General features: G+C 38.7%; 2 protein-coding genes across 6 annotated transcripts in view; one reads left to right on the top strand and one right to left on the bottom strand.

The window, feature by feature from the left end:
• NSL1 (NSL1 component of MIS12 kinetochore complex) overlaps nucleotides 1-661 on the bottom strand; it is a 45,189-nt gene extending 44,528 nt beyond the window's left edge. The window contains exon 1 of the mRNA XM_047754134.1: nucleotides 402-661. Within this exon, the coding sequence (XP_047610090.1) occupies nucleotides 402-620 (219 nt within the window). The 5' untranslated portion in view covers nucleotides 621-661. The remainder of the gene's footprint in view (nucleotides 1-401) is intronic.
• A 26-nt stretch (nucleotides 662-687) lies between these two features.
• TATDN3 (TatD DNase domain containing 3) overlaps nucleotides 688-13,559 on the top strand; it is a 26,804-nt gene continuing 13,932 nt past the window's right edge. For 3 of the 5 annotated variants that reach the window (XR_007130987.1, XR_007130986.1, XM_047754135.1), the window contains exons 1-8: nucleotides 690-842; nucleotides 2,648-2,680; nucleotides 3,587-3,660; nucleotides 3,878-3,962; nucleotides 6,592-6,654; nucleotides 7,825-7,934; nucleotides 8,096-8,151; nucleotides 10,070-10,182. Coding sequence is in view for 3 of the 5 variants with exons in the window: in XM_047754135.1 (XP_047610091.1) it covers nucleotides 777-842; nucleotides 2,648-2,680; nucleotides 3,587-3,660; nucleotides 3,878-3,962; nucleotides 6,592-6,654; nucleotides 7,825-7,934; nucleotides 8,096-8,151; nucleotides 10,070-10,182 (600 nt within the window). In the remaining 2 variants the exon portion in view is untranslated. Of the gene's footprint in view, nucleotides 843-2,647; nucleotides 2,681-3,586; nucleotides 3,661-3,877; nucleotides 3,963-6,591; nucleotides 6,655-7,824; nucleotides 7,935-8,095; nucleotides 8,152-10,069; nucleotides 10,183-13,559 lie in introns of all 5 variants that reach the window. The other 2 variants (XM_047754136.1, XM_047754137.1) reach the window with 2 other exon arrangements.

The following is a 13,559-nucleotide window of genomic DNA, read 5'->3' as shown; positions in this document are numbered from 1 at the left end:
GAAGGAGATAGCTGTTAAGATCCCAGATTTGAAAAGCTTAGTATGAACAACAGAATGTAAAATATCTTGTTCATTTTTTAACTATTACAAGTTGAAAGTCTATCTTGGATATATTAGGTTAAATAAGTATTATTAAAATTAATTTCACCTATTTTTTTCTTTCTTTTAATTTCAAATTACATACTTGGCTCGCCTTGTATTTTTCTGCGGGACAGCACTAGCCCAAGTAACTAACAAGTAACTAACAATACCCAGCGGCCTCTCAGCATCTGTTTCGCTCCCTCGCGTTTCTCCTGGTGCTTCCATCCAAAGGTGGGGCACCGTTAACTCGGCCTGACCGTTTCTGCCTGGGGTGTGGAAAAACGGAGTGATAAGACAAGAGATGGCTAAGAGGCCCGTACCCACTGCGCATCTCGCAGCACGGGCTCGCGAATCTCCTCTGGCAGCGCGTCCCCGAGTTTTTGCACGAAGCTGCCGCACAGTTCTAGCATTTCCATCACCGCCCGCTTCGAGGTGCAGCGCACCCGGAAGTCTTTGCGGGAAGCGGCAGGGACCAACGTCCTCTCGTCGGTCCTGGCCACTTTCTCCACGTCCCGCAGAGAAGAAAGAGCCCTCTCCATGTTTCCAGCTTGAACTATGGGCGGGAACTCTGAGGGCGGAAGTGCGGGTTCCCAGGGAGGAAGGAGCACGCGTCCGGCCGGAAACTCGGTCCGCCCGGGCAGCAGCGTTCCGGCTGAGGCCCCGCGAGCGAGTCGAGGGACTCCTTGGCTGCGGTGATGGGGACGGTGGGCGTAGGGCTGGTGGACTGTCACTGTCACCTCTCCGCCCCGGATTTTTACCACGTATGTGAGGGCGAGGTTTGGCCCGTGGGAGCGGGGAGGACCCCGTCCTTTCTCTTCGGGTTATCCCCCAGTCTTTCCAGGCCCCTGTCTATGGTCCCATGCGATTTGCTCCTTAACTCTGTATTTAATCTCAGTCACACCGATTTTTCTTTCTTACCCTAAAAAGCCATAATCTCTTCTTGGCACCGATTTGCTGTTTCGGGCCACTGGAGTCCTTCCCACCTACCCAGCCATTGCCCAGCTGTTTATCCTCTCAGCTCCTGGCCGAGAACCCAGGTTCCACAGGACGCATGCTCGCTCCGATACCCTGTGTGCTCCAGTTCTAGTGGCAAAAGGAGCAAACAAAAACCAACACACACACATACGTAATTTCAAAGTGTTTTACCCGCCACTTTGGAAACAAGAGGCTGAGAAACGAGAAAAAGATCAGAGTCTCTTTTAGGGGGAAAGCTTCTCAAGAGGGGACAGTGACGTTGGGGCTGGAAAGACTAAGCGGTGTGTGCATGGTGGTGAGGAAAGCAGGCAGGTTGCAGGCTTCTAGACGGGACAGAATTTGGCGCAGTCAAGCTACTGAAAGACTTGGTGGGGCCTGATGAGCTAGACTGAGAGAAGCGAGCATAAAACAAGACTGAAGAGGTTTGCAGAGGATAGGTGAGGTAGGAGTTCGAATTTCATTAGAAGCGCAATAGGGATCCAGTAAAGGGAGTCGTTTATTGGTTTGTTTTTTTAAAGAGTAACGAGACCTGATACCGTTTGAAAAACCACTTTGCTGAAAGGTCTCGTGTGTCGCAGCTGGAGGCACAATCCGCGACGGCAGCCTGGGTTCCATCCCTGGCCGGGGAACTTCCATATGCTGGGAGTGCGGCCAAAAAACAAAAACAAAACAAACAAAAAAACTGCTTTTCTGATGTGTGGCAAATAGATAAAGGAGAGCAAGAGTGGAAGGTGGAAGACCAGTTTGGAGGCTTTTGCAGTATTTAGACAAAAGATGATGGTGGTTCCAGGGGAAGTTGAGAAAAACAGATGAGATGGATTCAAGGTATACTTTAAAGGTAGAATCTGTCCTACGTGCTGAGAGGAATTGGATGTGGAGAGGGAGGGGAAAAGGAGAACTTGAGGATACTGAAGAGAGATGGTGGGGCTGTTTACTGAGATGGGGAAAACTGAGGTTTGAAGAAAGAATAGTTTTTTGGGGGGAGGGAAAATAGTTAGGTTTAGTACATGCTGAAGCCTAATATCCATCCCCATGAAGATGTCATAGAGTCATTTTAAACTTGAATCTTGGGTTCAGGAGAAAATGATAGACTGGAGATAAAAACTGGGGACTCATTAGCATAATGAGCATTGTAATGAGAGCACTTCTGGTGAGTACAGAGAGAGAAGCATAGAGTCCTGAAATTAAAGGAGAGAGAGCCAGTCAAGGAGACTGAAGAGTAGCAGCCAGCTGGAGAGGAGTATTTGCAGAAGCCAAGAGTGGAAAATATTTCAAGAAGGAAGGAAAGGACAAGAAGGAAGGAAAGGACAAGTGAGGAGTTTCTAATGCTGCTGAGGGATAGGGTAGGAAGACAGAGAAAAGTCCTTTTATTTGACAATAACAGTTTCTCTTTTAGTGGAATGGGAACAGAAGTCAGATTTTACTGAGAGAGTAAATGGAATATGGGTCAGCATAGGCTCTTCATATTCCATCACCCTCTTCCTTGCCATCATTGTCAATCTTTATGGTGCCTCAGCTCTACTGATATACACAGCCAAAGAACAGTTACTTATTCATCTAAAATGACTGTGATTACTTATGCTTATTTTAGGATCTGGATGATGTGTTGGAGAAAGCCAAGAAAGTAAGCCAATATCTATAACTGCTTTTTTTTTTTCCTACTAATTTTGATCTAAAACACCTTGAAATTTAGATATACTGTGTTGATGTTGCTTCAAAAATAAGTTAATAATAAGCAGCATTTATTAAGTATTTACCATGTGCCAAGCACTGAGCTAAGCCTGTGCTATACATCATCTCATTTAATGTTTTACAACTACCTTCTGAGGAACCTACTATTTTATAACTAACCATTACCCATTTTATATCCTTTAATAACTAAGGCCTACAGATTAACTTGTCCAAAGACACATGACTAATAAAGTGGTGTAGACAAGACAGTCTGAATCCAAAGCATGTTTCCACAGCCACCATGCTTACCAGCAATATGCAACAGGTTGTTCCATCTATCGATTCATAGATTAACATTATTCTGGAGACCTAAGAGAAATTATTAGAGTTTTCTGAAACATTTTGATTTGTTTGGGAAAAAATATTAATTTTTGGAAGTGTTAATGAAATTTGTTATAACTAGCATTTTGTGGTCTTCGTTGAATGTGACTGTCAGAAATGGTGCCATTTTCATATACAATCATCTTTCACTACAGTAGCTTAACTAGGAGTATGGGGTTTGGGGTTATACCGGACTAATGATCTTGGGCAAGTTATTTAACCCCATCCCAGACTCTGTCTTTTGACTCATACAATGGATTACAGCAATGCGTATGTCATAGGAGTATGTAGTTTAAATGGGGTAATATTTATAGTCACTGAAACATAGTAACTACTCAGTGATAGCCATTATGATTATATTGCTGAAATGTGAGTGTGCAAGGATAACTAAAAGCACAGAAAACTTTAAATTTTTATTTAATTATATTGGATGTATATTGTTCGAGACTCTTAACTATTCTATTCATTTTTGTTTCAGGCCAGTGTTATGGCTCTTGTGGTGGTTGCTGAACATTCAGGAGAATTTGAAAAGATTATGCAGCTTTCAGAAAGGTGCTACTTCTCTTTAAGATATATAAAGAGTTGCCAATAAGGATGCAGTTATGATGTCATATTTATAATATCAAGGATCATCCATTTTTTAAAGAGAATGAGAAGAAAAAAGTCATATTAAACTAACCCTAAGAAAAGTCTTTCCTACTTGTTCTTCAGAGTAACATGGTCTTCTAGTCTAATATTCCTGCTTTGTTAATTCATTCTACATTTTTAGGTATAATGGATTTGTCCTGCCATGCTTGGGTATTCACCCTGTTCAGGGAGTTTCATCAGAAGACCAAAGAAGTGTCACATTAAAGGTAACAGTTTTATAAAATGAGAACCATGGCTGTGGTGCCATGGTTAAGGATCTGGCATTGCTGCAGCCGTTGTGGTTTTAGTACTTGGTGCTTTCACTGCTGCAGCCTAGGTTCAGTCCCTGGTCTAGAAACTAAGATTCCACATCAAACCACTCGGGAAAAAAAAAAAGAAAGCTATTGCAATAGTCTGTGTGAGACATGATGGTGGATTGGATCAGAGTGATAGCAATGGATGAAGAGAAGTGAATGGATTTGGTATATTTTTGGCATGAATGTAGAAATGATAGGACTGTCTAGCTTAAAAAACTAATTCAAATACCAACAATATACAGGTAATTCTAGATTCTGAAAGCAGATAGGAACTCATCATATCTCAAGACAGTCCTCTAGAAAAGACAAGAGTTAAACAGTTTTAGTCCTAATATGCTTGTAGCCCATACCATAGTTTTTTCTCATACTGATTAGATCATAAGCTCCTAATGTGTGGTACAAAGTTAGATATGAAATAAGTATTCAGTAAATTACCTTGGTTTTTAAAATGAAAATCTCCTAGCATCACGCAAATCTTTCAGCATATTCTTGAATTAATTCGTTCAATAAATATTATTACCACGCAGGGTTTAGGCCCCTGGGATACCTGGGGAATCGCAATTCACTGGCCCCAGTCTACTGCCCCCTGCAGGCAAGGCATGTGCTCTCCAGTTGGCTCCCGTCCCTAGTAACCCACTTCTCACATTTCTGTTACATGGCTGATCCCTGTTCTAAAGGTTTCTTTAATAAAAAATCAATTCTAATTATTTTAAATCATTCAGAATAAATTTCCCTTTGCCCTTCTTTCTTCCTTCTCTTCTTTCTTCCTTCCGTTCCTTCTCTCTCCTTTCTTCATCCATCAGCATAATGGAAACATCAGGGGCTTTGTAGTCAGAGAGACTTGGCCTACTGGTTTCTGCAGTCTGTGGCACTTAACTTTGTCAAATCTCAACCTCCTCATAGTAGATCATGAATAATTATTTACTAGTAATATTCACAGTCATAAGATACAGAATATTTTAAACCCCCCCAGTAGAACCATTAGCTGTCAAGGAAGTTGAGAACTTATGGAGGAAGTAGGAATAACACTGAAATCAGAAATAGACCTATGAATGTCCTTACAAATATTTTACATTTATTAAAATCAAATGATAAAAATCACACAAATACATTTGTACATATTAAATCAGTGATATGAATTAATAGTTTCCATTTACTCTCTTTGACTTGCCAGAAATTTCCAAATTATTCCATGGAGAATTGAAACAGCCTCATTGTAAATTTATTTTGTTTCTCTTTGTAGATGATACATATTCCAAAAAGCATTTTTTTTCCTATATCTGGTCTTCATCCAAATGTGCAACTTCTTTCTGACTTAGGATTTTCTAAATGTCAACCATTTCCTGGGTAATCTCTCCAACTTCTCTGGTCCTTCTGAGGTCCCCGAGACACAGAGTAGTTTGGACGTTTGATGGGGAAAATCTTTGCCTGACATTTTGACCCACTCAGCTGTTGTCAGGCACGTCCTCTGATATCTAGGGATATATATTTTTAGCTCCTCATAGCAATATTAATTCTTCCTCACTGAGTCTCCTGGAATGTCTAAGGTCTGATTTGCCCTCCCTCATCTTTTCTCTCTCTTGAGGCATAATTATAAAATCTGTTCCCTTGCCGTCTGTTTTACCTCCCTTTTCTTAATTCTCCCTTGTCCTGATTAGCCTCAGTCAAAGTACCTTGAATTTATATATTCTGAGACTAAAATCCTCAAGGTGGTTTTCCATTTGAGAAGTAAATTTTCCATTTAGTTGTTTTTCCCTTGCCTGACAAGGGAACCCTCACAGGGGGAATTCTCTTTAAGTGGATATATAATGTCATGGAAAGTAACAATACACAGTTACTTCAGTAGTTGACAAATAAGCATATATGTGATATTTAGTATTTATATTGTTGAAAATTTAGGACAAAAATAGGCCAAGATGGACTATAAAGACAAAAACAAATCAGTGAAAATAGTGCAAAGGATGTATGAGACTATTAGAAACTCACAGGGGTTTCCTGGTGGTCTTAGCAGGTTAAGGATCTGGTGTTGTCACCACCATGGTGCATGTTCAATCCCTGGCCCAAGAACTTCCACATACTAATGGAAAGGAAAAAAAAACCCCAAACCCCATAAACCATTAGGACCCTAAGAGAAGAAGATAACAATGCACTCCCCCAAATTCATTCACCATCACCATTTGATGGATTTCTTCTCTCTCATTCAGCTATTTCCAAAAATCCAAAATCTAGATCAGTTCTCCTAAATGCCAGAAACTCCTCTTAAACAAAAGGAAGTATATTTAAGTAGGAATTTTAAAAAAAATCATGTTCTTGTAACCTGAATACATGTGGGATGTTTCTACCCAGATTTCTAGATAGAAGTACTCACCATTATAGGATTACTATTCCCAGTTCCTCAACTGGTTAAAGGTATTGAATGTACATAAAGGACCCAGTATAGCATAGTGCCTGGCATATAATAGTTGTTTATTTAAAAAAAAAAAATCCTATACAGTTCCCTTCTTCTTCTATTTTAATAAATTTACTTTTTTTCTCCCAGGATTTGGATATAGCTTTGCCCATTATCGAGAATTATAAGGATCAATTGTTGGCAATTGGAGAGGTAAATACTCACTAGCTGATCCAATGAGTTCTAATCCAGACTTTCATGTGATATATGAAAATAATCCTTAATTCAGTATTGGTAATTATAACAGACTTGGATAATTATGTTCACCCTGTTCAGCTGAATAACAGTTTGTCAGGACTTCCTCAATAAGCAAAAGTCCTTAGGAATAAAACAATAGAAAGCCTCACCATGTACTTATGTTAATGGAAGAAAACAACTTTATTAACTTTTCAAAATACTTTGCTCTTTTTTTTCTTTTGCTTAAATAGGGTCATCTCTCTGGTTAGTTAAAATAGTATATACAAGAATGCTTTAAATAGGTTAGAGTTTATAATTAAAGATCATTTTTTTATTAAATAATTTACAATTGTGAAATATTTTATCACTCGGTAATTCTTCCTCTAGTTAAAGATAAAAAAAAGATAAGAACAATACTTACACTCAGAATGAGGTTATAGCAATGCATGCCAAAATAGTATCAAGAGAAGCAGTCACTTATAATCTTCACTGTCCAATGGGGTGACCACATGCAGCTGTTGAGCACTTGAAATGTCACCCACATGGAGATGTGCTCTCAGGATAAAATGCACAGAGGATTTCGAAATCTCAGTACCTCAAAAAAAAAAAAGAATGTAAAATAACTGAATAATTTTTTATATTGATTATGTGTTGAAACAATAACATGACTATATAATAATGATGATAATATTTTAGATAGAGGGGATTAAAGTATGTTATTAGAATTAATTTCACCTATTTCTTTTTAGGGCCACACCCATGGCATATGGAGGTTCCCAGGCTAGGGGTCCAATCAGAGCTGTAGCCACCGGCCTACGCCAGAGCCATAGCATTATAGGATCCAGGCCACGTCTGTGACCTACCAGATAGCTCACAACAACACTGGATCTTTAACCCACTGAGCAAGGCCAGGGATCGAACCCATGTCCTTGTGGATGCTAATCTGGTTCATAAACCACTGAGCCATGACGAGAACTCCAAGTTTCACCTATTTCTTGATAGTGTTTTTAATGTGACTGCTGGATACTGTAAAGTTGTGTGTATGGCTCCCATTATATTTCTCTTGGACAGTACTACTCCATAGTATGCTCTTCTGGGGTTCATTAAACCATAAACATGTAATCCTGTTTTATTTTTCTGTTATAGGTTGGACTAGATTTCTCCCCCAGAATTGCTGGCACTGATGAACAGAAGGAAGAGCAAAGACAAGTCCTAATCAGACAGGTCCAATTGGCCAGAAGACTCAATTTGCCTTTGTAGGTTAATCATCTTTCTATATTAATAGTGACGGAGAAAATTAAATAGTGGTGCTTCTGAAATGAAGCTTTACTTTTCTTTTTCTCTGAATTAGTTTAATAGAACAGAAGTAATGCTTTCATACTAAATGCTTAAAAGGAACTTTTTTGTTGTTGAACAGAAATGTTCACTCACGCTCCGCTGGAAGACCCACCATCAGCCTCTTACGGGAGCAAGGTATTTGGGTTCCTGAGAACAATGTGCCTAGTGTTTAAATTTGACGATTTCAGTCCATATTCTCAGAGAACAAGCCGTGTTTTATTTGATTTCTTAAAGGGAAGGGAATAAGTCTCGGGTAGAGATGGAAATAAACTAACATGGTTTTATAATTCCGGCTCCTGTTTACAAGGTTTTCAGTGTGATGATATTTATCCAGCCATGAAAAAGCAAATGAAAGATTGGGTCAAGTAATTTATATGTCTTAACTTAAAAATTAGCAGCTCAGAGTTCCCGTCGTGGCACAGTGGTTAACGAATCCAACTAGGAACCATGAGGTTTCGGTTCGATCCCTGGCCTTGCTGAGTAGGGTAAGGATCCGGCGTTGCCGTGAGCTGTGGTGTAGGTTGCAGACGCGGCTCGGATCCCGAGTTGCTGTGGCTCTAGTGTAGGCCAGTGGCTACAGCTCCAATTCGACTCCTAGCCTGGGAAACTCCATATGCTGAGGGAGCGGCCCAAGAAATGGCAAAAAGACCAAAAAAAAAAAAAAAAATTAGCAGCTCCAATATTTTAATCAGCTTAACCAGCGGATAACTGAAAGAGAGGAAAAAGCAGAGCGACGAAAGGTGATCACCTTGGGTTACTGTTTTACACGTTTTATGGCTGCTGCTTCAGAAAATGGCATTATGCATTTTGTGACCACCATACATATGATACTCTGTCATCTTCACCAGTTGTTCCTAAATAAAAAATACTTCTTACAGGATTACTTCTCAAACTTTTAAAAACGCCATCCACAGTAACAAGTATACTTTATTTTGAAACTCAATATATACACGTATAAACTGTTTTTGGTACTAAGACTTTATTTTGAGACTCGTTGTATACACATACAGAAAACTGACAAAAGTTTAAGAAGCAGTCCATCTATATGTTTGTATATAAAGAAATATAAGTGTGTGTGAATGAGTGTATGCACACACAAATGTATAAGCACGCACTGGCCAGTCATGACCCACTAAATATTTTATAACTGATTTATAGTTGTAACCTACCAAATGTCACAGCTACCATTTGAAAAAACAGCATCAGATAGTGAAGTAAATAATTTCCTGCAACTAGAAAGCATTGTCTTTCTCAGTGATGAATACTGAATCCTTCTGGAATCACTGAGAGCATGATTTTTTATGCAGGCTGAGTAGCCATCCTATAAAAACTGGAAGTGGTTTTGTGAAGCCAACTCTGCCTATTGAACTTGTGAGTCATTTAGCTCCCCATTTCTTTTTTCTTTTTTTTTCTTTTCTTTTTTTTTTTGTCTTTTTTTGCTATTTCTTGAGCCGCTCCCTCGGCATATGGAGGTTCCCAGGCTAGGGGTCGAATCGGAGCTGTAGCCACCGGCCTACGCCAGAGCCACAGCAGCGCAGGATCCGAGCCGCGTCTGTAACCTACACCACAGCTCACGGCAACGCTGGATCGTTAACCCACTGAGCAAGGCCAGGGACCGAACCTGCAACCTCATGGTTCCTAGTCAGATTCATTAACCACTGCGCCACGACAGGAACTCCCCCCATTTCTTCTTCCACTAGCATTCTTGTTAAGGACAATTTGCTTAAAAACCCATTGTGAACAATAAATTGACAGCTCACAAACTTTTATAAAAGGTTTGATGGTATAGGATGCTTAAGTAATGGTTTAAAATTTTGTATTTCAATTTTATTTATCTTGAAGATTAAAAATTTACTATATTTTTAATCTATTGTTTGAACACTACATTTATCTACCCTTTCGAAGTCATAGGGCCCAGCATTTACCTAAAATCTGTTACTTATCTTTATGTCATAGGGCCCAGCATTTACTTAAAATCTGTCACTCAGTGTGATTGGTGGGAAACCACTAAGGAAATAAACTGCAACTCTGGTTTATCTTTAATTTTTGCGAGGTGCCGACAAAGTGCTACTGCATGCGTTTGACGGTCGGCCGTCTGTAGCCATGGAAGGTGTAAGAGCTGGGTACTTCTTCTCAATTCCTCCTTCTATCATAAGAAGTGGACAGGTAAATTCTTTCATTAAACTTCATTTTATACTTTGTGAAATACTCTTTAAAATACGAACTTTTATTTCATACTTGTGATACTGTTCTGGTTTTACTACAAATATGAATCCTAGGTCCCTACCTCATATTTATATGAAAAGTAAATGATACTTGGATTAAAATGGATCAAAGGCCTCAAGGAAAAAGCTAAAATTCTTAGCATTTTGATCAAAATTTTTGTGACCTTGGATTAGGCAGTGGTTTATTAGATATAACACTAAAAGCACAAGCAACCAAAGAAAAAAATACATAAATTGGCTATCATAAAAATTTTAAACTTCCACAATAAAAAAAAAATTTGAAAAAAAATTTTTGAACTTTTATGCTTCAAAAATAACTATCAAGAAAGTGAAAAGAGGAGTTCCTGTCGTGGCTCAGTGGAAACGAATCCGACTAGTATCCATGAGGATTCGAGTTCAATCCCTGGCCTGGCTCAATGTTTCGGGGATCTGGCAGTTGCCATGAGTGAGGCATAGATCAAATATGCGGCCTGGATCCTGTGTTGCTGTGGCTTTGGTATAGGCCGGCAGCTATGGCTCCGATTCAACTCCCTATCCTGGGATCTTCCATATGCTAGGGTGGAGCCCTGGTGGGTCAGCTGATTAAGGATCCAGTGTCATCACTGCCATGGTTCAGATCACTGCTATAGTAAGGGTTCTATCCCTGGCCTAGGAATTTCCTCATGCCACATGCATGGCCAAAAAAAAAAAAAAGCAAAAAATTTAAATAGATTTTTCTCCGGAAATGCTCTGGAATTAAACAGAGTTTAATGCTCTGGAATTAACCAGTGGTGATGGTTGTACAACCTTGTGAATATAGTAAACACAGCTGAATTGTATGTATACTTTTAAGGGGTGACTATTATGCTGTGTAAATTATATCAGTGAACAATGCAACAAAAACTAATTTAGGGTATTGACCTTATTTCACCATTTTCAAGACACTTGTTTTTTCATATTTTATTTCTGTGAAATTGATTTTTATTTTTTAATTTTTTTGTTTTTTTGTCTTTTCTAGGGCCGCACCCGAGGCATAAGGAGGTTCCCAGGCTAGGGGTCTAATCAGAGTTGTAGCCGCCAGCCTACGCAAGAGACACAGCAATGCGGGATCCAAGCCGCATCTGCAACCTACACCACAGGTCACGGCAACGCTGGATCCTTAACGCACTGAGTGAGGCCAGGGATCAAACCCGCAACCTCATGGTTACTAGTTGGATTCGTTAACCACTGAGCCACGACAGGAACTCCAGCACTAACTACTTCTTATACTTGTAATTTACAAATTTTGATATATGCTGTATTTTCATTTTCAGTTCAAAATATTGTATGATTTACCTTGTGACTTCCTCTTTGACCATATCAATTATTTTTAAATATGTTGCTTAATTTCTAAATATTATATATATAAACTTTCCTATCTTTTTGCTCCTCATTTCTGCTTTAATTCTATTTAAGTCTAAAATTGTATATTGTATGATTTTAATTCTTCTAAATTAGTTGAGATTTAATGGTCCAGAATATGGTCTTTCGTGGTGAAAAGAGCATGCATACTTGAAAGAGTGTGTATTCTGCTATTGTTGGGTGAAGTGTTGTAGAAATATCAATTAGGTCAAGTTAATTGATAATCCAAGATTATTTTTATTTTTCCAACTTTTATCATTTGTGGAGAAATTTCCTATATAGTGGTAATCTTTAGCTGTGTTATTATTTCTTTTCCAAAACTAAAATGCTAATTTTTTTCTAATTTTAAAGATAATATTTGTACATTATAGAAAATTGAAACACTTCAGAAAAGACCAAATTTCAAGGCAACTCAAATCCTACCACTCAGAGACAATCATTGTTAACATTGATTCAGATAAAATTAAGATACCTGGAGTTCCCGTTGTGGCTCAGTGGTTAACAAATCTTACTAGTATCCATGAGGATGCAGGTTCTATCCCTGGCCTCGCTCAGTGGGTTAAGGATCCAGCGTTGCCATGAGCTGTGCTGTAGGTTGCAGACACTGCTTGGATCCCATGTTGCTGTGGCGTAGGCCAGCAGCTGCAGCTCGAATTCGACCCCCAGCCTGGGAACCTCCGTATGCCGCAGGTGTGGCCCTAAAAAGACAAAAGACAAAAAAAAAAAAAAAGATGCTTTATTCTTTTTGTTTTGTCTTGAGTCCGTTTCATGGATATTTATTGATACCTCTAAATATGGACCTTTAAAATGTTTGCATACACACAATATGGGTGTACCGTAATTTACTTAAACGATACCTTACATTTAGTTATTTCTGGTTTTGAACTGCTTCAAAGAGTGCTTCTTTGAATACCTTTGTACATCCACAAATACATATGTATACTTGTAATTACTGCCTATAAATGAATCATTAAAGAAAAGAGTATATATTTTAAAACTTTTTGTTAAATTGTCACATTTATACCAGGTTTATACCAGTTTAACTTTTATCTACTGGCAGTGCATAAGGATGCCTACTTCTGTGCTTTTGAAATTTTAATCTTAAAATAACTTATTTTAACAGCGTTCTACTTTGCCTGATGTATGTCCTTTCTGTTTTTTACTTTAAAAGTACAGTAGCAGCGGAAACGAATCTGACTAGTACCCATGAGGATACTAGTATCCGACTAGTATCTTTGAGGTTCAGTCCCTGGCCTCGCTCAATGGGTTAAGGATCCAGTGTTGCCTTGAGTTGTGGTGTAAATTGCAGACATGGCTTGGATCCTGCGTTGCTGTGGCTCTGATTTCACCCCTAGCCTGGGAACTTCCATGTGCCATGAGTGCAGTCCTAAGAAGCAAGATAAATAGGTAAATAAATAAATAAATAATAAAAATAAAACTGTGGTAGCAACAAGAGAATTATATTTTCAGTATAACATTCGTTGAGTTCATTGTAGTCCCTGTAATCCAGACAGAAAATCATAAACAGGAAAATAAAACCGTCTACCACCCAATCTAAAATTGTAAATGTGCATATGCACTTCAGATTTATAAACATAAAACCTTGAATGACCTAAAATGAACAGTAGAAAGAAACACTAATGTGGTATTGGTGGAGAAACAGAAGTCCTTTCCTTCTGTGATCAGATATTCAGCTTTCTTGCTGGATATTCCTCATATTTTGCAATACTACTTTTTGGGCTTCTGGAGGCTTTGGATAATTTTTGGCAGAGTGTTTCTGTTTAAGTCTGTTAATAGTGGAATGATGAGAACATAGTGAACATTTATTAATTGAAGATTAAAACATAAATTGTAGGTTCTTGCAAAGTAAAATGCATTGGCATGTGGGTTTAATGCTCCTTTTTATTTCCTTTTTTTTTTTTTTTCCTGAACCCATGG

Source organism: Phacochoerus africanus, chromosome 11 (assembly GCF_016906955.1).
Source record: "Phacochoerus africanus isolate WHEZ1 chromosome 11, ROS_Pafr_v1, whole genome shotgun sequence".
In the NCBI taxonomy this organism is placed as follows: domain Eukaryota; kingdom Metazoa; phylum Chordata; class Mammalia; order Artiodactyla; family Suidae; genus Phacochoerus; species Phacochoerus africanus.
The sequence above is the reverse complement of the archived record's forward strand: the minus strand, read 5'-3'. Positions and strand labels throughout refer to the sequence as shown.